The following is a 27,140-nucleotide window of genomic DNA, read 5'->3' on the forward strand; positions in this document are numbered from 1 at the left end:
GTTTCAGTGTAGAAAGAGAGAGAGCTTGCGTAGGCGTGCGGCTTGCAGGAGCCGAGAGGAGAAGGAAAAGGGGCGGCTTGATGACGTAAAATGGGCGGTGGGCGGTCGTTGGGCGTAACTGAATTAGGACGACGGCACAATCCGCACATGCTATGCGTGTAGAACTGGCCGCCCATCAAATGCAGTACTCTGAACGATTCAGTGGGGGAATCACCTGTTCGTGTTAGGAGGGTCAACAGCAGTGGACAAGATAATAGCACCTCTTAATTCAACTGTTAGCATAGACAATTCTATATTATACATTTTTTAAAGCCTATAAAGTGACTATAACCGCTTGCAAACTAATGTAGAATAATGCTAGTACGTCACTTTTTCGTCGACTATACAAATGATTATTAACTATTATTCAAATAGCAAGAGAGAGCACATAAAAACTGCGCGTGGAATAATTTGCTATGAGTTACAACGTTTTTTTAGCCATAAATGTTCATAGAGATATGGTTGTTTATAGAACGTGATTTTGTATTATATCTATACTTAACAACAAGGTGTGCATATCTAACAAATATCTCAAGCTAAATTCTGTCGAATAGTTAGGTTGCCCTTTTAGGTGCCCTTTAAAGGTGATTACTATATAACATAAAATATATAACAAAAAAAACTGCTGATAAAGTACACTGCTTGCTGTAGAAGTTATATTTTATGAGAACGCTATGGTATAACTATGAATATTAAATGTTATAATGTAACATACTTTGAAACAAATTTCAACTGTTTAATAAAGTATCATATTGCTACTAGTAAAAATAACAGTAAATATAAATAAACAGTAAGATAACAGCCATCAAAAAACAAACAGTCCCTTTTTTAGGACCTTGTTCTATATATTAGCCGTAATAATAAATTGGAAAAGCAAGTCCCATGGGTAAATTATAATTGAAGCTCTTTGAAACGCTTACCTTATTTTGGTCCATTAAATCTTTTCATTTTCTTTAAAAACTGAGATATAAAATCACTTTGACAATCAAACAAATCCAAAAGGCAACCAAAACAAAACACATATGTTTGGAAATCGATAGACACAAGAATCGGTCAAGAGGGTGGCAACGATACAAACTCCGATAAATAGAGATGCCACCTGCGCTACAGCCCGCCAACCACCCAAGATTCAAAATTAAGTTTGAAATATATTTATCTACGACTGTTGGGCATAAAGATTATAACCCAACACACAATAAATTGTGTATGGAATACAATTTAAAGAAAGGAATTTTGTTCTTTTAGAGAGGAGAACACCTGATTTGTTATCCAGAAGTATAATCTACAAGTGGCAGCGCTTGTATTAAATGGCATCCCTTTCAACAAATGACAGCGCCAACAATGACCCAGTGTGGCAGCCCTCCGAATAACCGCCAAATATTTGAAATTCAAAAGTTGTGCTCTGCTCTGTACAATATTTATTAATTACTACTAATTTATTAATGTTTGCGAGTCATGCATGCATCAAAGTGCTTCTTACATATAAATTATGGCTTACTGGCGCTCTTTCTGATTGCGAGACTGCCCTAGTACGTAAATTGTTCACAAATGCTTAAACTGGGCTGACAGGAATCTTAATTAGGCGAATAATACAAGTCGTATATATAGATTACGTAGATTACATGTATAGATACTTTCGTGCGTTTGATTTCAAGTTATTATCAATTACCGATTGCTTTGTAACGATTGAAGTTAATTAAATAAATTAAATACAGCTAGTTTGATTTTAACTGCTACAAAATCGGTTAATGAGACATTAAAAAAAACAAAAAAAAACTGTTTAAGAGACAATGACACGATTTGATTGTTTTCTGCTGTTAATAAGTTCTTATCTCTAGGATCTTGAGACTACACGCAGGATGTGGGATTATAATTGGCTGGAGGATTACGCGCAAGTACGCGCTCTCCGCTGGAAGCGCTTCATGCGTCGATACCAGTCCTCCTTCCATTCGATTACGATCGAGTGCGGTCCGATGCCCAAGTAACCGGGTGGCGCCTCCGAGTCCCGACCCAAGATCAAATAGGATCTGTAAAATAAGCGGTTTGTCATGAGGAAACTGTATAGACAAGCTAATCGCCAGAAAAGCGGTTTATTCGAATTAGTTTTCGCACCTGTTTACTCTAATCTTGGGGCAGCGGCACTCCAGATGCTTAGTCGGTATGATCCAGGTCATAGGACCGCGTTTTAGGATTGTACTCGGCATTCCGTACACGTTCCCCGCGCCGCTGCTTTCGCCTGTTTTGCTGCGCTTGAAGACGGCCTGGATCTGCAGATCGAAGCGCTCCACTTCGCTGCCTCTGCGATTGAGATTGGGATTTGGATAGTCCGCCGCCTGGAACTCGTACTCCCCCGTGATTGGTGATCGCGCCGATCCCGGCTGCACCTGATCCATTTCGTAGTCCGCCACGTCGGGATCCATTGCGCGTCGTTGAGACTCCCTGCTGCTGACTGCCTCGCTGCTCGTATCGCGACCAATTACTTTGGCCATTATTGCTGTGGGATAATGGATTTATTAGCAATATACACACATTTTCAGGTGGCCTTAAACTTACCGTAGTCTCTTTTGCAGAACTTGTTTAGGTTTAGCCTTTTGGTGCTGACTCTGCATTTGCCGCATTCTGAAAAATGTCGAAGAAATGGGGAATTCTGCAATTAGCCAGTGGTTAAATGAAATGCTGCTCACACTGTGAGGTCCTTGGGCACTCGGAACTTGCCACACAGAGCGAACAAACGCATTCACATTGCACAAATGACATGAGGCTCAGTGAAGGGGCAAATGGAAATGGATCGAAGTGATATTGTGTTAGAGGTTAATTGGGGGTAGGATTTCAGTTGGGGTTCCTTCCCTATCCCTATCCCTATGTCAAGTTGCCCGCCTCCTTGTCCTCCTTCCCATTTGTCCTTCGGCTGGGGCATTCCACTCTGGTGTTTACAATTTAATTGCGAAATTTATGTCTTTATGGCCAATGCCAATTAGCAGAAACAGAAACAGTGGCAGCAGCCACAGCATCAGCGTTGCTTGATCAATTTTACATTAAGACCCCGCCCCGCCCCCGACTGTCTATTTTGAATGCAGAGAAAGAAAATCTACATTTCTATCATAAATCACATTTTTGGTATCTACGTAAAGAGTTTGCCAATTTTTGGCAATGCTAAATTCAATCTTGTAGCAATTCTAACAAAAGATGGGTCACAGCGCATTTCTCTCTGTGTATTTCGACTTCGTGCCTCGGGCCGCCTTTTGTGGCGAATAAAATTAGCCAAGAAGTATTTGTTTTTGTTATTGTTTTGCTTTTGCTCTGGCTGGGAATCGCAGCTTGCATTGCTGTTCGTTCAGACGCCGATCGCAATGTCAAAGTAAACGTGACACAATTGCATTGAAACTCTCGATCTGTTCGTGGCATAAACATTTATATGAAATGCATCGGACGACTTATAAATCGATCGACGGCGGCAGATCGAATTTGAAGCCATATCTAAAGTTGAAAACTTAAATGGCACTTTTCCCTTTTTCCTTGGCTATTTATGGCTATTTTCACTATCCCGCTACGCAGAGTGAAGTGCATTTTCCCGATGCACTTAGCCAGCAAACGATATTTATCGCCTTCATTTAAAGATCATTAGCCACGCCCCGAAAACGAACGCAAATATCTGAAAATATCTGAAAATATCTAAAAATACCCAAAAATAAAGCTGCGAGATTCGTAAGTTCTGACTCACTTTTCGGGAATCCCTCTTTTGCCAATTGTTGCTATGTTGCAAGTACATAAACATACATATTTGGGTGCTCAAGAATTATTAGAAAAATAAACAACAATCTGTGGTGTAAGATGCGGAAAGTATCTTAAAGTTCGTATAAACTACAATAACATTTATTACAAGTTATCTTCAAATAAAATAAGCATAAATCGGAAAACTCCAACCTGCTGCCTGACTATGAAAGCCATTCATGTAAATTGCGAGCAAACATAAATCTTTCGGAAATTTGCAAGTCATCAAATTAACATAACATTAAAATTGACCCACGACCCCTGGGCAAACACACACACACACATACACACGCACACACACACACACAGTGGGCTGCTTTTCGCTGCGGGTGCAACTAAGTTTAAATTAACTCAAACTTGGACAGAATTTTAAATTAATTTAATAAGATTATCAAATTATAAATTCATAATTAACATTCATGTTCGTGCTGAGTGTCGGCGGTGGGCGTGGCAGGCCGCCCGCCCGCCTCCATTTCGCTGTGCCAATGAATAGCAAAGGACGAACTTTTTGCGTAGATCCTGTGCCTGTGTCTGTGTGTGTGTCCATTTGCCTAACTCAGTTCTCGGTTGGTTACAGGGAATGAAAAACTTTCCACCGACAACTTTTCCAACTTGCGCTTTTCTTTGCCGTTGACAAATACATTTAAGAGGGGCAGCCTCTTTAAACGCAGCCCTCATCTCGCAACTCGCATTCCGCATCTAGCATTTCGCATCTCGGTGTTCCGTCTGCAGCTCGATTTGCATTTTTGGCAAGATGGATGGATGGTGATGGAATGGAGTTGGTCCTTCGAGCCGGAGGCAACTTGATATGCAACAATTGCAGCCAGAAATTGATCCTAGTCGTCTGGCAGCTATTCATATCTGCTTGCAATTTTAATGGGTCTCAAGGATTTGTCGAAACTTCGAAAAAGGGATTTCCGAACTGTACAACTAAATTTAATTAAAAGTGATTACTAGATTCGTTGGGATTTTTTCATTCCCAATTAAATAATATTTTACCAGCATTTTAATTAATAAAATCCTATATAAAAATCCTATATTTTGCTCTAGCATAAGCAGGAAGAGAATGCCATAGTAAATGGGAAAACACTTGAATCTCAAGTCGCTGTCCTTTTTCGTCCTTTTCATTTGGCCACTTGGCAGTGACAATGTGACTCTATTACGATTAACTCGCCGCTTATATTTCCCGTGGCTGCTTAAGTTGCTCAGTCAATTTGTCATTGTTTCCACTTGCAGCTGCATAAACGGCTCATCTTTAGCTGAATCCTGTCGTCCTGCGGATCCCTTAAACCCCCCACCCCCCCCGTTCGGCTATCCTGCTGTGACTTTGCCCAACGCCTTGAGCAAATAGTTGGCAGCAATTAGCGGCGCAGGCAGAAGCACTAGACTCTAAAACTCGCCATTGGATACTAGATACTGGATACTGAGTACTGGGTACTTGGTAGTGGGTAGTGGGTAGTGGGTAGTGGGTAGTGGGTAGTGGGTAGTAGGTACGGTGTGCACTGGTCACTGTGCGACGGGGAGGTGGGCGACGACGACTGCTCTTCTTGATGCTGCTGCAGCTTATTCATGGGAAATTAAATAAAAAACTTTTTTAATACATTTGCTTTGCCAAGTTTCGCCTGCTCTCTGTCATTCTACACTTTCTGCCCCTCTCCTCTCTTCTCTCCTCTCTCCTCTCCTCTCTCCGCTCCTCTCTCCTCTCCTCTCTCCTCTTCTCTACTCTTCTCTCCTCTCTATTTTCTTGTTGTTTTGTATCTTTCTGTGACGTTTCTTTGGGGTGATCTTTGTTGTTGTTGTTGGCACTGTTGCTGCTGTTTGAATACCCTGCAATTCTAAGTATCGAGGGTACACTGTGTTTGTTCTAAAACCACTTTTGCAATTTTAAAAATATATTATAACTTTGTTTAGCTGCTAAAATATATGCAGTTGTTAATAAAACATCTCTGAATTACAAACCCTTTTATTACAATATCTTGTTACTGGATATCTAATAGTCTTTACCCCGTGCTGAGATTTGTCCTTTTTTGTTTTTTCTCCAAGTTTTATTGCAAAGTTTATTTTGCCGCGAGAGCGAGAGGGCTTGCGTGTGCGAGCGAGAGGGTGCCTAGAACTGGGCTTAGTATGATTTATGCTGCGTGGCGCTTTTTGTATGCTTGTTGCACTTCACCAGTCCCACTCCCTCTTTCGACTCTCCGGGGGCCCACTGTACTTTCTTCGCCACTGTAACTAAAAGTTGCGTGCAAACATTTGCGTTGTCTGTTAAGTGCCGCTGTCCCGTCCCCACCCCCCTCTTGCCCCTGGAGCCGCTCCTTGTTTTTCCGCCTTCACTTCCACTTCCCCTTCCCCTTCCACTTTTCCTGACCGACAACCGACTGCACTTTAGCGGATTTGTGTTTTCTCACCCATTTTAAAGGATTACAAAGGCGAGCCAAACGCCACGGCAAACTATGCGCCTTCTTCGACGCGTTCCTGGCACAGTGAGCCCTCGCTTTGCGGGAAGCTTGGACTTGTGTTTTGCCAAAGCAATTTATTTAAGCAATTATGTCAGAGCCCACAGCACAAGTTGTACTAAGGAGCCAGCTACTACTTAACTAATTAATTATCTTTTTCTTATACCAAACATTTGCTATGTAGTATATAGCATTTAGGAAGTAATTTACTGTCTTTTTTAGTAAGTGCCCACTGTATAAGTCCGCTCATAAACAATACTACCAGTTAGCATAAGCACTTGCAACCGAATGCCAAGGAGGGTGAGAGGAGGGATGCGGATAGTCGGTTAGCACACAAAACACAACAGATACAGATATGGATATGAGAGGTGGCACTTACTTACCCCTGCCGCCCTCGGTGCGATAGTACTGGGACTGGGCGGCCATTCCGGAGGCGCCGTTGCGATCGCCACCAGATCCTGGCGAGGATTCGGGCTCATCCGGCTCGGGAGCGGTGTTCTGGGTGTCCAGCATGTTGATCATGCGCGGTGGTTGCTCTGCGGGATGGTTAAATGGTAAATGGATTGTTAATACATTGGAATACTCTTGGTTTGTGGCAAACTTGGACTCACTTATGCAGGGGGCGATGTGGGAGCGACTTTGCTGGTAACCTCGGGCGCAGCGGTTGCAGGTCAGTCCGGTGACCCCGTCCTTGCAGGGACATTGACCGCTGGTGCTGTTGCAGATCTTGCCAGATGACCCGATCGGATGGCACTCGCAGGCTGCAAATGAAAATGAAAGGCGAAAAACGATATACTCGTGGTACGATTACGTTTACGGCTGCGATGTCTGAAAACACATAGTGCAGATGTAGCTGAAATCTTTCTTTTTTTTTGCAGAGCGTGCTGAGAGCTTAATGGACATGGTCCGGCACTTCAAAGACAAAACGGCAATTGCCAATGGCCACCGGACTCGAAATCGAATTGGAATCGCCAATCTGGTCCACTTGAGTTTTACTTAAAGTCTTTCAAGTTCTGATTTCTGCATCATCACGTTGCCGCTGCATTCACCATTCACCACAGATTCTACCCGGGATTTTGGCCCCCATTTCGACGGCAGCAGATTCGTTTATGAGCCGTGGAAATGTACATTAATACAGATACGATTACTGCACATACATACATACGTATGTATGTGTGTGCACTCCGGCAAATTGAGTGCACGCCAGCAGTTAACGGCTGTCCGCCGGATTCGTTCTTTGTCCGTTTCTTGTCCGTCCGCACACGGTTAATTGCAAATGAGAGTGCAAATGGGACCGCCCACCATTATGTTCCGCCCACTTTTCCCTTTTTTTGTTGCTTTTGGATTCAGTATGCAATCGAACAATGTCAGTGGCTTGGTAAAATTAAATTTATTCCAGATATGAGACCATTTAAGCACTATCTTCAAATACTTTAAATACTTTTCGATATCTCTAAAGCTGTTGTTATAATAAATATGCCCAGCTGCACTTAATCCTGTTTATTTCTGTGAAATCTTACAAACATAAGATCAGATCCTTAAATTATATAGCATATTTACAAATTTTTTACTGACTCCTTTGTTTACCACTAATTTTTTAGAGAGAAAACGACGGGGAGGGGATTTCTAGTTTTGAGACTATTATGAAGGACTTTGCAGTTGTTTCTTCAGCTGAGCCTGCTCCCTGTGGGTTGTTTAGTTAATAAGCCGCTTTTGGCCACATCTAATGGGTCTTTGCGCAGGCTCTTGGCCAAGAGCTGTTGCATATTTAAAGATTTAACTTGTGCATGGCATTGGGAGTGGCATGTCAAGGGGGTTAGCAGGCGGAGTGGTAATGTTGCACTGGGCAAAGGTGGGTGTCACGTTCGGAATACACACACTTAACCACACATTTAACCCATTAGGGTTTGTCAGAAAGAAATATTTCTTGAATTTAAATGTCTTTGGAATATTTTACATGATATATTTGTTGTGTTTTCAACAATATTAGTTGTTACATGGCTATTTGGTGGTTGGAAAGGGATTTTTACACTCGAAACTAATGGGTTAACTAGGCGTAGAGTTATACCTCTGTCCTGCTCTCGCACACCCAGCCTCTCGCTTCCACTTTCATATCCCATATACAGATATATACACGTTGCGTGCGCTCGTGCAACATTTGGTAATTTAATCCGATTTACAATAAATTAAATGCGATTTATATGCACACAGTGACACATCCGGATGATAACAACAACAGCAGCAACGGACAATAATAACTTGCAACAACAGCAACAAGAGCAACAATGCCGTGTGTCCATTGTTGTTGCCTGCAGGGCGCTTCATAGTCGCCGAACGAGCACGGTGGGGCAAAACGGAACACTACTATCAGGAAAATATTATATTTTTATTTATTTTAATATATATATTTATTTTAAATATTGTTTGATCAATATGAATCTTTCAGAATATTTTTATTAGTAGCGCCCTAAAAAATAGGTTTGGAAATTCATAGGCTGTGCCAATAAACTCAGCACCACTGTGCCGCTTACGGTGGGTTTTGGGGGCAACAATATGCGAGTTGTGTGCACCGCGCTATCTGCAAGGAGCAGAGTGTGGGCCAGTTGGTCACGAATGGGAATGGGTATGCGAGTGGGACTCGGATTGGGTTATGGTCCATGGACCTGGGGCATATGGGACATGGAATATAGAATGTGGGATATGGGGCTGTGGGACTTGGGACCTTCAGCTTTTTGGATATTGTTAAAATAAGCAAGCCAGAGAAAATCGCGGGACTGCAAGCCAGCGAGTTCATTACACACATCCCATATCAGTGCACGGCATTGGCATTGGCATTACACCGTATACATATATATCCCCGTATCCGAATCCCATCTGCTCCGGATTGCCGGTGCCATCCATATGCTCCTCCTCTGTCCGGATTTACTTGTCATTTTCCATTTGCGCGTAGGTTTTCCTCGCTTTTTATGCCCCTTTTTCCCGTCGCTTGCTCCATTGGCCGTGATAAAGATTATGAATTTTCATTATGGCCAGGCCAACAGAGGGATTCCCTCTGTTCGAGTGGCTTCATTTTCGAATAGTCGGGTATGAACGTTCCAGCGAGAGCCATTTGCATTTCTATTTAATTATTGAGTCCACAGTTGCATCGGTGATTCAGGAAGGCCCTTTCACCAGAGATCTCCTTTTAATTTGGCCCGAAGTGCGACCCAAATTTGTTGGGACAAAGAGTCCAGGCAAACGAGTCATTCCCTTCGGCTTATCCACAGATCGATTCGGGTCAGGGACTCCCGAAATAAATGAGCTCCTAATGAGCGGAGTCCACCAATGAATCACTTGAGCCACTGACTTACTGACTGGCCAGGGATTCCAGCGAAAGTGAATCAAATCTAAAGTTCACGAATATTTTTGCTCAATTTATTTCAGCTTTTGGGTATCTAATAAATTCTATTCTAATTCTTCCATATTGGTTTGTTTTATGAAAACTCTAAATTAAAGTGAGACAATCAATGAGGGGAAACATTCATTTGTCTGTTCTTTATCGCCTGCTGTGCATCATTAACATCATGCATATATGTATGTTAATCGAATAATCTAGTGAAACAGATGATTTAAGGCCATTATCCACTCATTAGATCATTTGTTTAACACGAATTTCTCGTTGCGCACCGATTCAAAGTTACCTCATTGAACGACCTATTAAACAGTTGAGTACACAGAAATAAATGTGCGTATGTGGCGAATACAATACACTCGTATATATTCGTATATATATCCCATGTTTATTCACATTTTCAGGTATGTTTTATGGCATCTGCCAGGCATGGATATTTTTAAATCAATCATTCGCAGTATGGCTGGCATTCATTTGTGCGAGTATATGAAATGTACGGATTGTGTTTTTGCACTTCAATCCCCTTGACCTCCGACCCTTTTTTGCATTTATGTTCGACAATTTTCTGGCTTTGAATATTGAATATTTCGATTTTATTCGTCCTGCCCGTTTTTGATTACCAAAAATAGTTAAAATGTTGATGGATTAAAATATTGCAAATACATGAGAGAGAATGCCATCCTGTTTTCTACTTTGCTACCCTATTTAAGTGCGATTCCAGGTAGCCTTGTATTTTTCTTGGCTTTCGCTTCCTTTTCCTTTTGCCAGGGCAACGGAAAATTAATTAAGCAAACCACCCACTCGCGTTCACTCAAACAAAAGCACCAACACTGGGCCTAGTGTAAACATCATAAAGCAAATCAAGCGCAATTTGTTATTGTTTATTTCAACTTTGCGCAAGCAAACCGCCCAATTTGCCCCTACCAAAAATAACAACAACAACAAAAAAATTAACAAAAAAAGAGAAGAAAAAACCCCACTGACCAGTGGAGGAAAGTGCGTTACATAAATTTACGGCAAAAGTCTCTTCCTCGGCCATCAATTGCCATAAAATATTAGCCGAAATTTTCTAGTCCAACAGCGACGACGAAACAAGAAGGAAAACGAAAATTGTTAGCCATAAAGAGCACAGCTGCCAGAAGTCAGTAGTCGGTAGTCGGTAGTCAGGGGGCTATTGTTGATGCTGCTATTTGTTATTATTAGCAGAAAACAAAAGCCCACAGAATCGTGCAATTTTCCAAAGAAAACCAAGCAAACAGACTCCTCTGCGGCCATAGAAGAATTATGAAGAAGATTTCGCAGACAAAATCTGCCGCGCCATCGCATGATTTGCAGTGAGAGATTACACCTGACCAAGTGGGCGATGTGTGAGATGTGCAGATCCAGCCTATATAACACTAACCAGACCAGATCGTGTGCATATATATACTACATACATATATACGAGTTTATATATAAATATGTATATAGGTATATGGGCAATGCCAAAACTTGTGCATTCGAGGAAAAGCCAATTGCACTAGTACTTATTAGCTGGCAAAATAAGCCTTTTGATTTGGTCTTGCTTCTGGAAAAAGCAAACACTTCAAATTCTAAAATATACGAATATTTCGAAAATTCTGCAATTGCAGTACTATGCAATGCGTCATCGTTCAAATTTTAAATTTACTATTTATTTTCACAATTTTATTGTTTGCCAGAAATAAACGCATTTGTCGATTGTTTAATAGTTTCAATTTATGTTAGTTTTCTTTAAGAGCAATTGCCTATTTTTGCAGTTGTATTTCACATTCTTAAAGAGCCATTCAAATGCATAACTTTCCCAATGATTCCAATGATTATGAATTAAATCCAAGCTCAATGCGATTACCCTTGGAGGGCAGGATTACATTACACATTCAATTAAATGCACACATATCGCACATCGCACGTCAATGATTCACTCGAATGATCATCTACCAATTGCTCATGAATGAATTCAAATGAGCCATTTGATTTAGCCCGAATGCCTGACAAAAACCGGTCCAAAAAGGCGATTCACCTTTGCCATCGCCATCGCCATCGCACTTCACACTTGGAGTTTAAGCCGCCGGGCGGAACTTTTCTTGGGTCTTATTAATAAATCAAAGGCTTCGCGCGACACTCCACGAAAAGTTGCTTTTCCTCGCCTCTTCCATTTCCCCATTTTCCTGGGCGGCGGAGTAAAAAAAGTTTATCGCGGTTGCAACTGGCGCAAAGTTCGCTCAACTTTCGTTCGCCGTTCAAATGAGCAAAAAGCCTCTTCTCGTCTTGCTACAATTTTCTGTTGCATGTACAAAGTTTTCCATTTCCAGGTGGAGAAAAGCTGGTAAAAGGCTGGGAAAATCGACTCGGGCCGACAGGCGGACGGGGGGACAAAAAAAAAACTTTTCGCGCATTTCAAATTGTGCGTTAAAGATTGAGGCGCCTTGGGAAAATCGAGAGGGAAATGCTCGTATATGGAGGAGGCGGGGTAAACAGATCTGAATGGGCCTATTGAAAATCAAACGACGCGCAGTAAAGTAGGCAATGTGGAGCCGAATTGTTGCCAAACTCTTGCTACTTCTCACGACGACTGAAAGTGCACCGTTTCGGAAAATGATTTTCCAACTGGAAAAGTGGCTTGGTGTGAGTTGGTGTGAGTTGAGTGTGGGTGGCTGGTGAAATGGCAGCGCCAATTTGACGCTCGAACAATTTGCACAGCTTTAAATGTCGGCTCGCATGCAAAATGTCATAATTCAAATTGGGCGGCTTTGCTCGCCCATCGGCGAACCTCTGTCCTTCCGAAAATGTCCGTGGATTTGGGGACATTCCGGTGCTTGCGGGTTAAACGCTGCCATAAGCTCATGTGTACACAGAGAAAAAAAGAATACACCTTTTGAAAACAGCTTACTTATATGTAGTACGTTCCAATTTGAAATTAAGTAGTTATTATACAATGTTAATAAATCCTCTTTGTAGTAGATAAAGCATCGCTTGGAATTTATTCAAAAATTCAAGTTACTCTATTCTCTGTTCTTTGACTTAAGTTCATCAATCAAATCGGCCGAAATGAACTACGCTTTTTGAAATGCCAAGAGCATATCCGATTCGTTGTGCTGTTTGAATACAACCCCTATAAAACTGAAATGTTTCTATACATTTTTTTTTTGTACTCTTCTGCCTGTTGTTTAGCTATGTCAAAATTGTTCAAAAATTGCTTGTGTTCTGGGCATGAACTTTTATAGCTTTGCCAGCAGAAAATTTGTCACGGGGCTTAGTTTTTGGTTGGAACCACCGACCCACCCACCCACTGGCTTTGAAATAGATTTTTCCGGCTTAGTTCTTCAAAGCCACCTTGGCATGCTATATGCTGTATGATAAATGCATTTCGCGCTGGCATTTCGAAATTTCAATTAAGTTGCCAAGCGACCCTCGCAGCGATAACCTTTAACCTTTAAGCGATTCGGCACAGTTGCATCGACGCGTTTTATGAAATTCTAATGATGTTTGACTGATTTCTGATGCCTGACTCCTGATCCCTGTTTCCTGTTTCCTCCCCCAACGAAAATAATAATGTCCTTGCCCAGCCTCCCCCATTTGCCACCGCATTTGAATGAACTTTTGGGCAATAAAGAAACTTTTCCCGTCTACGTGTGTGTGGCATTATTTTAATTGCCGCTCCTGCTGTTTTCCATCCATGTTATATTGCTGTAACATTTCGCACGTGACTTTCCGATTTTATGGCTTTTAATTTCACGTATTTAGTTACGGATAATGTTAATTGTATTCCAGGGCACGCCCAACGCCCAACGCCCCCCAAAATGTCCCCTCCCCATTGACACATGCGAATCCGGAGTGTCTTTTGTCATCGTGGATATGGCCTATGAGTTCCGGGCAGTTGAAAACAATTGGCAGGCATTCAATTGTATACCCTAATTACTGGGCGATGATAAACGGTTATCGCAGATACGACGCCACGTAATGTATATTAATGTATATTAAAAGGATGGCCTTGTCAGCACACATCTGATACGGTTGTATTCAGTTGGAATTTAGAAAGAAATATCTAATTAATTAATAGAAAAGCAACATAAGTAGCGAGTATTTCCTCAGTTTTGCTTATTATTTGCAGAGCACACAGTCTGCGATTTGCACTTCTTGTTTTTATTGCCCTTGTATGTGGCATGCAGATTTAATGATGTCAACGATGGCAATAAGGCAATAAGGCAAAAAGTAGAGTATACTTTTTTGGGGGTACTGGCAGGAGGGTTCAGATTTTAATTATCAAAGGAGCAGTCGTTGAGGCACAGGCAACACATGCAGACAAGTGTATGAATAACGATTCGTTTACGGCCAGGATGTCGGGATGTTCGGATGTTGGGAAGTTGGAATTTTGGAATGTCGGATCCTCCCGTTGGACAAATAATAATATGTAATTTTCCGGTCATTGAAACATTTGCACAAATAAGGAAATTGACTGAAATGACTTTGACAACACGTGTCCGTATCTATGAGTTTGCATCTGAATCTAAGTCTGTATCTGTATCTGTATCTGTGTCCGTATCTGTATCTGTAGCTGTAACTGCCTGCATCTACAGCTGTGTGTAATTTCAAATTTCAAATACCAATTCCACAGCCAACTCCTCATTTCCCACAACCAACAACACAACCAAACTCTCTGTCTAGGCGATGAATTATGGCTTTGGCTGGCATTTGCTCCATTAGACTCGACTTTGCCTTCCTCGAGTAAATCATTTGAATATTTAAATTAAATCAACTTCAAATTCAAATTCAACTGATGCACACACACACACACACTCATGCTCGAATAAATGTAGTTTTACGGAAGCCAAGTTGCTGGTAATCTTTTTCATTTTAACTGGCAATCGAAATGAATTTAAGGCGTTAATTATAAAGGATGTTAATGGCATAGCTGAAATCTAATGGCTTTCACTCAGATTTGGAATGCAGATTGCGGCGGAAAGATTTTGAGGATTGGGGAATGGAATTGCAAACCTTTGCAAACCGAAACTCACAACCGAAAACAACAAACCGATTTTATTGACAACTTAATATTAACAACAGGCTCAATATTTAATACCCACATTTAAATGTGTACTTGTGGCTTTTGATTAAGAGTCTCTGAAGCTAAAGGTAATTTCTATTAGCCTAGCACGACTTACGGTTCAGTTAAGTAATTATTTTGGAATTCTAAATGTTGATTATACATTGATTGTAATTATCTCAAAATCAATTTACCAATTGCTTAAGAAAATTTCAATTTCAATGTACGTACTTCACTTCATGTAAATTCTTTGTTGCGTTAGCTTAAAGTGTTTAATATTTTTAAGTCAACGCCTTAAAGGCCTTTAGATTTGCAGCTTCTGAATAATAAAATTCAAATTCAAATACCTTTGAGCTGCAGACAACCCACAAACACATGAGGACACCCCTTTTTGTGGCAGCTTTTGCAGTCTTGTGAAACGACAGCACAAAATGCCATTAGTAATGTGAAATTATTTTAAATTTATTTCGAACGTTATGGGTACTGCATGTATGACTACTATGACTAATATATGTGTATGAAAAACGAGCCAGCTCGAGATGAAACGAATAAATCTCTGAATGTCCTCCTCCTCTGACATTTCCATTGGGGGCATCAGCTGGCGAGGATTCCTTCTCGATTCTTTCTCATGCGGCTCCTGTGCCACAAAGATTTCACCCAACAATTTCGGGCTGACTAATTGAAAGTGGAAAGTGGGAAGTGGGAAGGGGTATGGGGTATGGCAGCCGCAACATTTGGCAAATGACAAACATGACGTAAAACATTTTGCCAACAAGCCAGAAACAAGTCGCAAAAACACAAACGAAACAAATGAAACAAATGGAACAATGGCAGCCACTGTAAGTTCGGGGAATGTACAAATCTTTCTTAACAAATTGCACGCGTGTCAAAATTAAAACGAATAAATTTTTTATGGCCTCTGGAAGGAGAGGCATATACTCGTAATTTCAAAAAATTGTCGCAGCGGCGCCTTTTGTGTCCCAAAATCGCAAGTGGTTTCAGTGGCTTACGGTGGGTGGGTGGGTTTAATTCGGCGATATTTACGATGTGGTGGCTCCGTTCCGACTTAGCGGCGGATAATTAATTAAAAATCGATAAGAATTTGATTTGGATTTAACGGCTCTGGCTGAGCGGACACGAGAATTATGATGCTTAGTCAGCTGAAATGCGAAATCCGAAAGCTAAAACACTGAAAGCTGAATGTTGAAAGCCAAATTCCGAAAGCCAAAAGCGGTTTGCGACCAAAAATTTCTGACACCGCAATGACAAACGACAGGCGGCACCCCCTAAACCACCTACCGAAAATCACTCCCACTGGGGCCTTTGGTTTTTGTTGTTGTTTACGATACTCGATTCGCAATTAGGTATAAATTTGTTGAATGCGAATTCTCAGCGGGATACTGCCTACTATACATGTTATACTATATCCGTTTATATATGTATATAAATTTGTGTATAGATGCGCCACGAAACTATAAATAGTCGAGCGCTTCAGATTTTAGCCATGTGTTCCACCTGATTTGATTGTTTGCCAATGAAAATGATTGCAGGCAATAAATTTCGGCTGCTTCCTCCTCAACCTCCACCTCTTCCCCTTCCTCGGCCATATAAAGCACATCCGCAATCTCATTTTTCTACATTAAATAATCCACTTTGGATTTGGGTTAATGAACAGCTCAAAAAGGCAGGTTTATCCAAAACCAAGGTTCATTTAATCATGGCAATTTAATAATATTTTGCAACCAGCATTAGCAGTTCTAAGTATTTGTATTTTTTATACTATTGCTTAATCCGTGGTATTTTTTTTAAAGCATTTCCCTTTTGCTGCTAGCATCTTTTCCTTATCCGCTGGCTTCGTTTTATTTTTATTGTTTCGATTGGAGCGCGTGAATTTATGGCGGCCATAAATTACATTACAAACAACACACTCGAAGGTCGCCTGGGGATGGGCTGGCCAAAGGGTGGCCACAGGGGGCTAAAGGGGTGCCAAAAAGGGGGCCTAAATGGGGATCCAAAGGGGTTACAAAGGGGGAGTCACAAGGGGGTACGGCTGGCCCAGTTGGATGTCGCTGTGAGCTAATTATTGTAAATTAGGCATTAATCTCGGACACAAGAATGCCTGATTGCACAACACTGTTTTTATTGCTAGTTTTTTTGTTTTTATTTTAATTTTAATATATTTTTTTGGCTTACCTTTGCACACCTTGCGGTGGGTGAGCGGCTTGGTGGCGTCGCGGTAGAATCCCTCCTTGCACTGGTGGCAATTCCGGCCGGTGGTCGAGTGGCGACAATTCTGGCAGACTCCGCCGGAGACGCCCTGCGACAGCCGGAAGATTTCCATGTTGAAGCGGCACTGACGGGCGTGCTTGTTGCAGTTGCACTCTGTAATGAAACAAATGGAAACAAGTTAGATAGGTTCGCATGAGAAAAGATACATTTGCTGCGATCTTAATGTACGCAATGTTCGCCTTCAACGACTCTATTGCCGCCTTCGATTTGGCGATAAATGCTGAAAAAATGGCACGCAAAATGGTTTGTCCGGGCAAATGTGCCAAGATTGGATGGGGGATGGTGCGAGTTGGTGGGGGAATGGAACACAGATTGGCAGTGGATCTGGTGGATGAGAGTGCTATTTGTCTAGCGGGACATTGGCTTAGGTTGGATAATTTATGCGGCGATTTGTCTTGAATTACTTAAGACTTAAGACGATGAGAATATACTGGGGTGAACTTGCCCAGCGAAAACGGGGCGTATGAGCAATAAGTTAGTTAAAATTATTTAACAGCATTCGATTTATATTACCTAGATGATAAAGAAACATTGCAGTTCATTTTGTCCATTTAAATACTGTATTTACTGAGCTAAGATGGGGTTTTATATTTCGAATTATAAGCCCACCTAATGCAGTTGAAGAAAAGTTAACTGGCATATCCCATTCGATCAATGAAGACCGGAGTTTTCTGTGCTTTTTTTGCTGTCGCCTGCTGCTTGTTATGCTTTTGGCAAACAGTTTTGCTATTGACATTCGAAGGCGAGTGCTGCGGTTTCTGCTGCCTGCCATTGGCACACTCAGAGAAATAAGTGTGACTTGGAAAAAAACCTGAAAATCAAGCCAGCTTTTAAGATGCTCTATGTCACTCAAATTCCAATCGATTTTCTGGCGATTTTCTTCGGTAGATAGGTAGAAAACATCCCCCGCTTTTGTCTGTGTACAAGTTCTGTGCTGAGTTGACATCTTTCAGCTGAGGTTTGGTGGCCCAAGAAAGGAGCGACAGTTCGGACGGAAATGGACAGCTGACCTGTCAATGGCATCGACCACGAAACTGGAATCTTTCTGCTGTTGCAGCTTGCAGACAAAAACTTCAAGCGCCCCACCATTGTCCACTGGTCGAGGGCCCACTGTCTGTCAACGATTCCGTGCAATCGACAGTTGTGGCACCCCGGACTTCATTTCGCAGTTCGCAGTTGGCAGTTTGCAGTTTGAAGTTCCGTGCACAGTTTGGTTCTGGTTGCACATATGTATGTTATAATTATCTTGCACAGTGAGACAACTCAGAGAAGACGACTCTCGACACCACTTTCACTCCACTTTCCACTCTCACTGGTTCTATTGGATCACGGACTGTTCCATGGTTAATGCCGCTTGCCACATGCCACATGCCGCATGCCACATGCCTATTCCTCATTTCTCATTCCTCAAGTCCCGTCCTCATGCCAGCCACAGAGCAACTTATGTCAGCGCAAATATTTGAGCGCAGTCAGGGACTTTCGCATTCATGGACTGCGAAAAAAAACCTTTATATATGACCAAGAATGAACTGAGTACGCAGCCTAACATTTTATGAATTTATATATATTTTTTTCCGACTAGCTAGACCATTTCGCACAGTGCACTTGGTCTAGCAGTTGCAGACCGTTGTAGAATCGTCAACAAAAGCTAAGCAAATATTTGAAAAACGCTGAGAGCTCAAAGCACGGCGTGTGGCTAATTGACAAGCTACCAGGCAACCAGGCTACCAGATATACCTACTAGACCACGTATAGCCCCCAAAACATCCCCACTTCCGCCCCGAGAAAGGGTTCGGTTTTGGTTTTGGTTCGGTTTGGTTTGGTTCGGTGTTAAAAATGCTAGATAATTAATTTTAATGACACACTTACGACCTGCGACTCGCGGCTCGCGACTCCCGGCGAATGCCACTTGATTTATGAGCCGGACAGAGATATTTTCGTTTTTACTTTTTTTTTTCGACCGGGGGATTTCTTTTCTTTTGGGGGCCATGTAAATCTCAGTTCGACGATTACAAAATGCCCATCCAGCTCAATCAAATGCGACTTAAAGCGATGCATAAAACCGCTCATTAGCCGGACCCCAAGCTGCTGTGTTATCCGAGAAAGGTGAGTCCAGTAATTAAGTTCAAATTTGATAAGTGGCCCTCAAACACTCATACACTCCCCGGAATCGGCGATGCATTTCGTTGGATTTCGTTGGACTGGGGGAAAACAATGAAATCGTCAGTATCAGTATCTGTATCCGTATCTTTGTCGCAGTCGCAGGCCCAGAAATTAACTGCCTGGGAGAGTTTCCAATAAAACGACATTTTTAGGCCGCTTAACTTTCGACACGAATTAGTCACTGGGTGAGCAACAAAAACGAACATTAATTTTCCTAGGGAAAGCTAGTGGCTCAGAAAAAGGATAAGAGTTAGAAAATAGTCAAGTATATTTAAGCCAAATGATGTGATAAGCTGGCCATGATTTTAAAGAAGCGGAATAAGCTGAATGCTTCTGCAACTTGTTTTCAAAAATCGCCATTTGAATGGCCACCATTTTCGGTGCTCGAACCAAGTGGACACAGTGCAAATTTTGCGATTTATGAATGGCAGCGCTTTGCAATCTACCAAAACCCACAACCAGTTGGATGCGTCTATTGGCCATCTCTAATTAACTGCAGAGGGGCTGTTTTTTTCATTCTTTATGCTCCTTAGGGATATTTTTTGGACATGGACATTGCTGGTCAGAAGCAGATTTGGCCAAGCTTAGCAACTTCGAATTGGCCATGGCTGCTCCGTTGGTAAATTGTAGGAAAACGTTCGCTTTTGGCCACTGCCATTGGCCGAAAACAAACCAAAACATTCCGTATCCAAGCAGACCAAAGCCAAAGCCAAAGCAAACGCAAACCAGCCAAAAGCCAATTCAACGTTACGCTTTTGACTTGATCCAGAGTATATAGTTCATGCCGAAAGAATTATGGCATCTATTAATTAAAAGTTTCTCAAAAAGCATGAGATCATACAGTAGCACTTCACTTAGTTAAGTTAAATTTTAAATTAGTTTTGATTTTTATTTAAATTTCATTCCTATTGTGGTCAACTTGCTTTGAAAAAAAGTAAATTAATCAATTCATTTTATTAAATTGTAATTTAATGGTAAGCCGCAATAAATGTGGTCAACTTTTTTCAACTAAAGTCATTTTGGATGTTCAATCACGAAATGGTTTTGCAGAATCGCCGTCGCATAAACCGACTAGCTGTTGATGGGTTTTTAGCCCCCTTTTTTTGGGGGTTTCTGGCGTTTGGGGCTTGGGGTTTTGTTGGCCGGGGCTTTTCCTTGTCCATGTCCTGGCTGAGAGTTTTCAATTTTCCTCACTCGATCCCCCCGATCCCCTCGTCTGCTGGTCGTTGTCGACGTTTCATCGTTTTATGATTGATTGCGTTCGCCTCGCAGTGATTTTCGGTTACCGAAAATTGTGAATTGAATTCGTGGCATGGCGTGGAGGGGATGGGAATGGGTATGGGTATGGGTTTGGGGTTTGGGGGAATGGATACCCCCCCTTTTCAACGGAAGCGGGGGCTTTCAATGGCTGTTGGTTGTTGGTGCGATTGCGGTTGCGGTTGCTGCTCTTGCGTTTTTGCACTGCAATTTGACAATTTCATCGCAAAATTGTTTTGGTGTTTGTGGCCGTGTTCTGTGCTCTGTGTCTCTCTGTGATTTATCAAAAGTGGTCGTTTTACACACACACACAGAAAATCACGAAAAACAAAAACATTCTTGCCGGGTAATTAATAATTTCAGTTTTTGCACACCGAACAAGGCGAAATCATTGTTCATCGGCGAAACAAAAAATGTGAGTGAGTGATTCACAAGAAGCCGAGCAATTATGTCATCTCATCGCGTCTTTAGCTGTCTGTCTAAAGTATTCTGGTTAACCCAATTTCGCCACTCTTTGAACTACAACTATACTTATCTATAGTACAGGGCGAGTATTTATAAACATTTTCATCGTAAACGCCCCAAAACAGTCGTAAACAGCCAGAACCACTTTCATAAATTGTTCGCACTGACTTCCCTGGAAGCGGCCATAGAAAATACCAAGAAAATCGCCCATCCCCATCCACATGGCCCCAAAAAAGCATCTAAACAATTGGAGACCTCTGGCCTAAACGCCCCACCCCTCACTTTGCACCCAACTGCATTGTAATCAGCTTTATTGGCCAATGTAATTAACTTGCAGGGTTTTCAGCAGCAAATTTATTTTGTCTGTCACCTAGTGGATGGTAAATCTTCATTTTGCTGACGATCAAAACGTGCACAAAAGTGGGGCCAATTCAAAGAACCCTCAACTAAGTCACTTTCTTTAGAATTCTGCATACCCTAGCTTAGGAACTAATCTAAATTAGCTTGGCTACTAGCTTTTGTTTAAGGAAGTTGCACTTTGTATACAAATGGCCGAGAATGTATACAATTTGGTATAAGGAAAACTTTATTTTTCGAAATTCACAACAAAGAAAAATAGTTTAGGGCTTAAAAATATAAAATCGAATTTTATGCAACAACAGTTTAGACAACCCATGCTTATTTTCATTAAAGTTCAGACAATAGTTTTTGGCCCACGCCCATTTCCATCTAATCCACTTCATGCTGCAGCATTTTCCGCGCCCTCGGCGCTTTTTCGGAAAACTTAAAACATTTTTCTTTTGGCGCTTCCTTGCAAATCGGAAAAAAAAAACGAGTGCAATTAAGGCGACTGCAGCAGCTTTTGTTTTCGGTGTCGTTTCGCGTGCCGCAGCTGCAACATTTTCCTTGTCAACGGCGGCGGCAGAAACAGCGATTACAAATTGTTTGCTGCTTGTGGCCAAATAAATAAATACAATAAAAAAAAGTACAAAAAACCTAGAGAGTAGTATGTATGTATGCTTATAAATACATTTTTAGTTCAGGCATCGAGTAAGAGCAGCGCCGGAATCTCCAACTTCCACTTGTTTTCATCTGCATTCAGAGTTTTGTTCTCTAATTAACGCCGGGCGAATTAACATATAAATATATACACATCTGGGCAGAAGGGGCAGGGATTGGAGATGGGGAGGGAGAGGGGAAAATCAGGGTGCATCGGCGATATCCTGCCGCTAATAAAAAACAATGTTCATGGCTTCACTTTGGCCCACACAGGCGGCGGAGGAGGGGTCGATTGGAATTTATGTTTGGTTTTTCGTCGAACTGCTCGCAGCATTCGGAGGAAAATGTTCTTTCTGTTTGTTATTTCTATGTTTTTTTTTGTTATTTTTTTTTTGTATTTAAATCAAGACACCGAATTATTTCAATTCTCTGTTGTTGTCTTCCTTTTAAATATTCGAATTTCAAACTCCAATTCCTATTCCAATACCAATTCCAATTCCAATTCCGATTTCGGTTTTCAATTTTCGTGGTGCATTTTCTGGCATTTCCCAAATTAGTGCGGAGGACGCCGAGGAAAAACAATAAACAAATTTCCAAAATGTTTGTGTGCTCAGCTTCATTTCGAGGGCGACAAGGATAGATAGATATATGTATATATATTTATACATACCTATATAGATATAGGGTGGGTTAAAAAAACGACTCGTTAAGACACATAAATAAAACCAGCACCAGTTTCCTAATTAAGTCGCCCAGTCAAAAAACACACACACACACACACTTATTTGCCTGAAAAGTGGGCCCAAAATAAAATCATTTAACAAAATAAGTTAAGTGCACGGGGATTATAAATGGCAGGCACTATTCACTAAAGATTGTGATGCATTGTATGGCCAAAGCTCTGTTCAGTTTTCACTTTCTATATTTTGTGCTTAAAATATGTGTCTGCATTTTCTGGCTAAAAAGTTCACTTTAACTTGTAACATTAAGCCTGAAATGGTACTATTTTTGATTTGGGAATATTTCCAAGTAAATCAATTGATTTGTTATTCCGGAAATAGTTCATATAATAGCCTTTTTAACCCCCCAAATAGCAAATAAATATTATGCAGCGCATTTGAAATTACCAAAAAGGTAAATAAATCCTTGTGAATTATTCTCAACACGATTTTCTCCGCTTTTCAGGCCTCATTAATTAGTTTGGACAACTTGAGATCGCAGACAAAGCAAACTCAATTGAGTGTGCTGCTGGAGTTTCTGGTGTTGAAATAAGCATATGTATCTGTATCTGTAGCTGGTGGGTGTGTATTTTGTGTCTGTGTGTGTGTGTGTGTGTGGCAGATAAACAAAACAGCAGCTAGATCAACAACACTTGCAGGTGAGGTGAAAGGTCTTCGCCGCCCGCTGATCGCCCGTACCGCTCATCCTCATCCTCATCCTCATCATCATCTTCAACTTCATACCGCTCGTACCGCTCAAGTGGCGCATTGTTGTTGCTGCTGGGTTTTGATCTTTGTTTTGATTGGGATTCGCTTTTCGAATTCAGAGTTGTGTGCACAGGGAGAAATAAGTGCCCCTTACCTATCTACATTACCAAGACATGAAATAATCCTAGATCTATCTAAATCTATTAAATATCATTTCTCTTATGAGATGTTTTTGACTTGAAGCAACTATGTATGCATTAGCATCATTAGCCCAATTTTCTGCCAGTGCACTGCCCGTTCTGTGGATCAAAGTGGTGCTGGTTGGGCTCTGAGTTTGAAAGTGGTGTTGGTTGGATTCGTGGTGTTGAAATGTCAGCCAGCACTTGCCGCACCGCACATGGCCTCCAATTGCGGCAATATGTTTTGTTTAACATTTTTCTCGCCTTTTTTTGGGGGCCTTGCAGTTGCATTTGTTGCATTTGCTGCATTTGTTGCATTTGCATTTTGTTTGTTTATCTTTTGGAGCTCTGCACGTGTGCGCTTACTGTACTGTTGGTGTGTGTGTGTGTGGGAAATCGTGGACTCTGTGCCCATGGGCCACGCCTTAATTACCATTTGCCAGGGGCTAATTCGTATAAATGATTTTTAAATGCGCAAAAATGGCCCGGCTACTGATTCCCAATAGAGTTGTAGATTGCATTTAATTAAGCAGAAAACTCCATCACACCAGATCGCCCATTCATTCCTTCAACCCTTTTGTGTTGTCGTGTGAATGTCAATTAAAAATCGTATCTGCCGCCTGACATTGTGCATAGTAACTCGTAGATAGTCTATCTGCGATGTCCGTACAAATTCCCCAGAAACCCTCCATGAAATGCGATGCCTCCAAAAGGTCAAAGATGCCCCAATGCAGCCGCAACCAACGAAACATAAATCAGCTCCTTCATTCCAACAGTGGGATGAGTTTGGATGGGGGACACGAGAGTTCGGGTCGAGTTCTGCTGGAGTTTTCAATGTCACTTGCAGTTACTTGCAGATTTCTCAGTTATTTTATATTCGCCCGATTGTCGACACTTGTTGGCATTCTTTTTTTTCTGTTTTTGGTGTTCTTAAGGGGAGCAAGCTGAAGCATGGGTTTCCATCTAGTTGGAGTGCAGCCGACTTATAAATATAAATTGAATTTTATTTTATATATAGGTATATACCTAGGATACCTCAATTCATTTAACACAAAACAAAACATTTTATTTTACTAGTCATTTTCGTACGCTTATTAGATCGTTGCAAGCTGCACACCCAAACCGTCAAGTAAAAACAACTAATGCATAAAAGACAATCGCATAAATTTATGACTTGGCACTTTTTTAACCTTTAGGTGATGTCATGCCATGCAGGTGGAAAGGTCACCTATGTATAATTTCCTGGAGCCCATTCCGATTGCATATTATTGTGCAACTTTATTTGTAAGAGCATTCGAGCATTCCCCAGAATCCAGCAATTCACTTCACTTTTTAAGTAGTTTCTCCCTCTGTTTTTTATTGTAGTTTTTGGCAATTCGTCATGGTCAGGACCTGAGATCGGAGTACGTGTAAAATCTCCAGCTGGGCGGCCTGGGCTCAGAAACTTGAATCCTTTTGTGTCCACGGCCTGGGAAGCCGCTTCCTTCGGTTTCCCTGTACTGTTTGCCATTTATGGCACTTAAGCAAATTAATAATAAGATGCCACCAGAGGCCCAAAGTCGCACAATGCCACTGGATTTCGGATTTCGTATTTCGTATTTTGGATATGACAATGAGCCAGAAATGGATGTACATGCGTGTATGTCTGCCCGGTCATCATGAGATAAACTAGGAACAACAATAAAAAAAAATTGAGAAAAAGGGGCGTGTCGGCCGACTCAGTTTCGTTTTCATGGATTTTAATCTTGTATCCCTCTGGTTTTTGCCACATTTTCGTACTTTTCGGTAGACATCAGTGCATTTATGGGTACAGGACCAGGGAGGGAGGGGTGAGTGAGAGCGGCGCATTGTGCATTTATTGTCTGTGCCGAGTTTGAGGCTTCGATTTGGTCAATTGTTCAATGAGTTTTCCCAACAGCAGCTGCTGCTCTGCTCTGCTCTTGCCATGTTGCACATTTTGGCCCTTCTTCTGCACTCAAAAAAAAAGTGGCAAAGTACTATTTACAAAGAAGTTACACATCACAAGTCTCTGTTTATGGTAAGTATGGCAGCTATATCGCTTGTAATGAAATCAACGTTCTTTTTTACACATTAGTTACTAAGTAATATTAATTAAATTATTTATATGTACAACAAATTTTTGTTATATAAAACTTAACATTTTTTTCATTATCAAAAAAAAGGATTTTTATTTTTTCGAGTGTCCTTGAAGGAAAATGCATGCAAAACTATGTATGTAGGAAGGCCCAGCAGAGGAGCCACGTCCCTCGTGCAGCCTTTGCATTTATTTACATTTGTCCGTGAACACGGACACAGGGACACACGGACATACGGACATACGGACAGTTGGACGGACGGACAGCGAGGCAGACGGTTGCGATGCATTCAAATTCGCATTCACATTCACATTCGAATTGACATTCATTCATTCACTCGCCGGCAAGGGAAGGGAAGGGAAGGGGGCTTGTCGACTGGCAAGCCTTTTCTTCTGGGTTTTCGGAAATCGCCGCCCAAAAGGGACCTTCCTAACAGGTGTGCAAACGGTGGTCGAAATGGAAATGGTTATGTTTTATTATGAGCTCGGGGTGCAGCGAGAGAAATACATACATACACATACATATGTATGTATGTACATATAAGGCAGGATATGCCGACTGGACAGGGATAAAGCTGCTGCTAATCAATTAGTGACAACATAAATCGATTTCCATTGAGAGCTATTAAGCCATAAAAGTGGAAAGCGTTGGACGATGAACCTGAAAATCGACCGGATGCCGAAGAGAATCAGGAATGTAACAACTTATAGGGATGCTAAATGAAATGCTTAAGCTGAACATCGCAACTAGCTCAAATGTATTTATTAAAATAATTATTAATAATAATTAAATAGTTTTGTATTATTCCTTTTATTTAGAATATCGCATTTGTTATCCTTTATCTTTATTCCAAATAAATCTTTATTACACCTTAAAAGATTTATTTACATTATTCACATTCACTTCCCCCGGCTGTCTCATCACCATCACATTTCTTTTACCAATTCTAATGAACCTGTTCGCCTTGGGAAGTGATATCTGTAGTCCCATCTCTAGTTTATCCCATCATAAACATTCTGTTGTCAGGCAGGCGGGATCAGAGACACATATATAGGCCATTAAACTGAGGCAGTGATTGGGAATTATTTGTGTTTAAAAGGCCGTGATAAAACGAACTCCTTAGCAATTTCAGTAGAGAATATTCTGGCTAAGTCTGAATCCGATGAGATATGCAAAGTATTCTTTTGGATTATTAGTTTCTCACACGATAGATGATCACAATTCCTGGGTTCTTTGCCGTTTTCCCATTGAAATCGGCACAGATGACTATCTAGATGCCCCTAAATCCTTTAGGCCAAGTCAAGTTAAGTCAAGTCGAGGTATGTAGTCGTAGTTTGACAAAACGGTTACCCGATAGCTACTATTATTTGGCAGTGCCATTCACCTGAATGCCTGAATAAAGTATATTGTCAATGGTCATGGACAGAGATATAGGGACAAAGATACAGATGCAGATGCAGATACAGTTGCAGTTGCAGATTCAGATTCAGAGAGGACAAGTCGTGAAAGTAACATGAACGGGGCCAGAGCCAAAAGCAAATCACAA

General features: G+C 41.3%; 1 protein-coding gene across 2 annotated transcripts in view; it reads right to left on the reverse strand.

The window, feature by feature from the left end:
* Positions 1-1,440: 1,440 nt before the first annotated feature.
* LOC6524736 (netrin-A) overlaps positions 1,441-27,140 on the reverse strand; it is a 43,903-nt gene continuing 18,203 nt past the window's right edge. The window contains exons 2-7 of one of the 2 annotated variants that reach the window (XM_002100544.3): positions 16,913-17,101; positions 6,875-7,024; positions 6,647-6,799; positions 2,593-2,658; positions 2,152-2,533; positions 1,441-2,066 (exon numbers count right to left, since the gene is read on the reverse strand). In XM_002100544.3, coding sequence (XP_002100580.1) covers positions 1,925-2,066; positions 2,152-2,533; positions 2,593-2,658; positions 6,647-6,799; positions 6,875-7,024; positions 16,913-17,101 — 1,082 coding nt within the window. In that variant the 3' untranslated portion in view covers positions 1,441-1,924. Of the gene's footprint in view, positions 2,067-2,151; positions 2,534-2,592; positions 2,659-6,642; positions 6,800-6,874; positions 7,025-16,912; positions 17,102-27,140 lie in introns of both variants that reach the window. The other variant, XM_015190372.2, reaches the window with a different exon arrangement.

The sequence above is a fragment of the Drosophila yakuba genome, chromosome X (genome assembly GCF_016746365.2).
Source record: "Drosophila yakuba strain Tai18E2 chromosome X, Prin_Dyak_Tai18E2_2.1, whole genome shotgun sequence".
In the NCBI taxonomy this organism is placed as follows: Eukaryota; Metazoa; Arthropoda; class Insecta; order Diptera; family Drosophilidae; genus Drosophila; species Drosophila yakuba.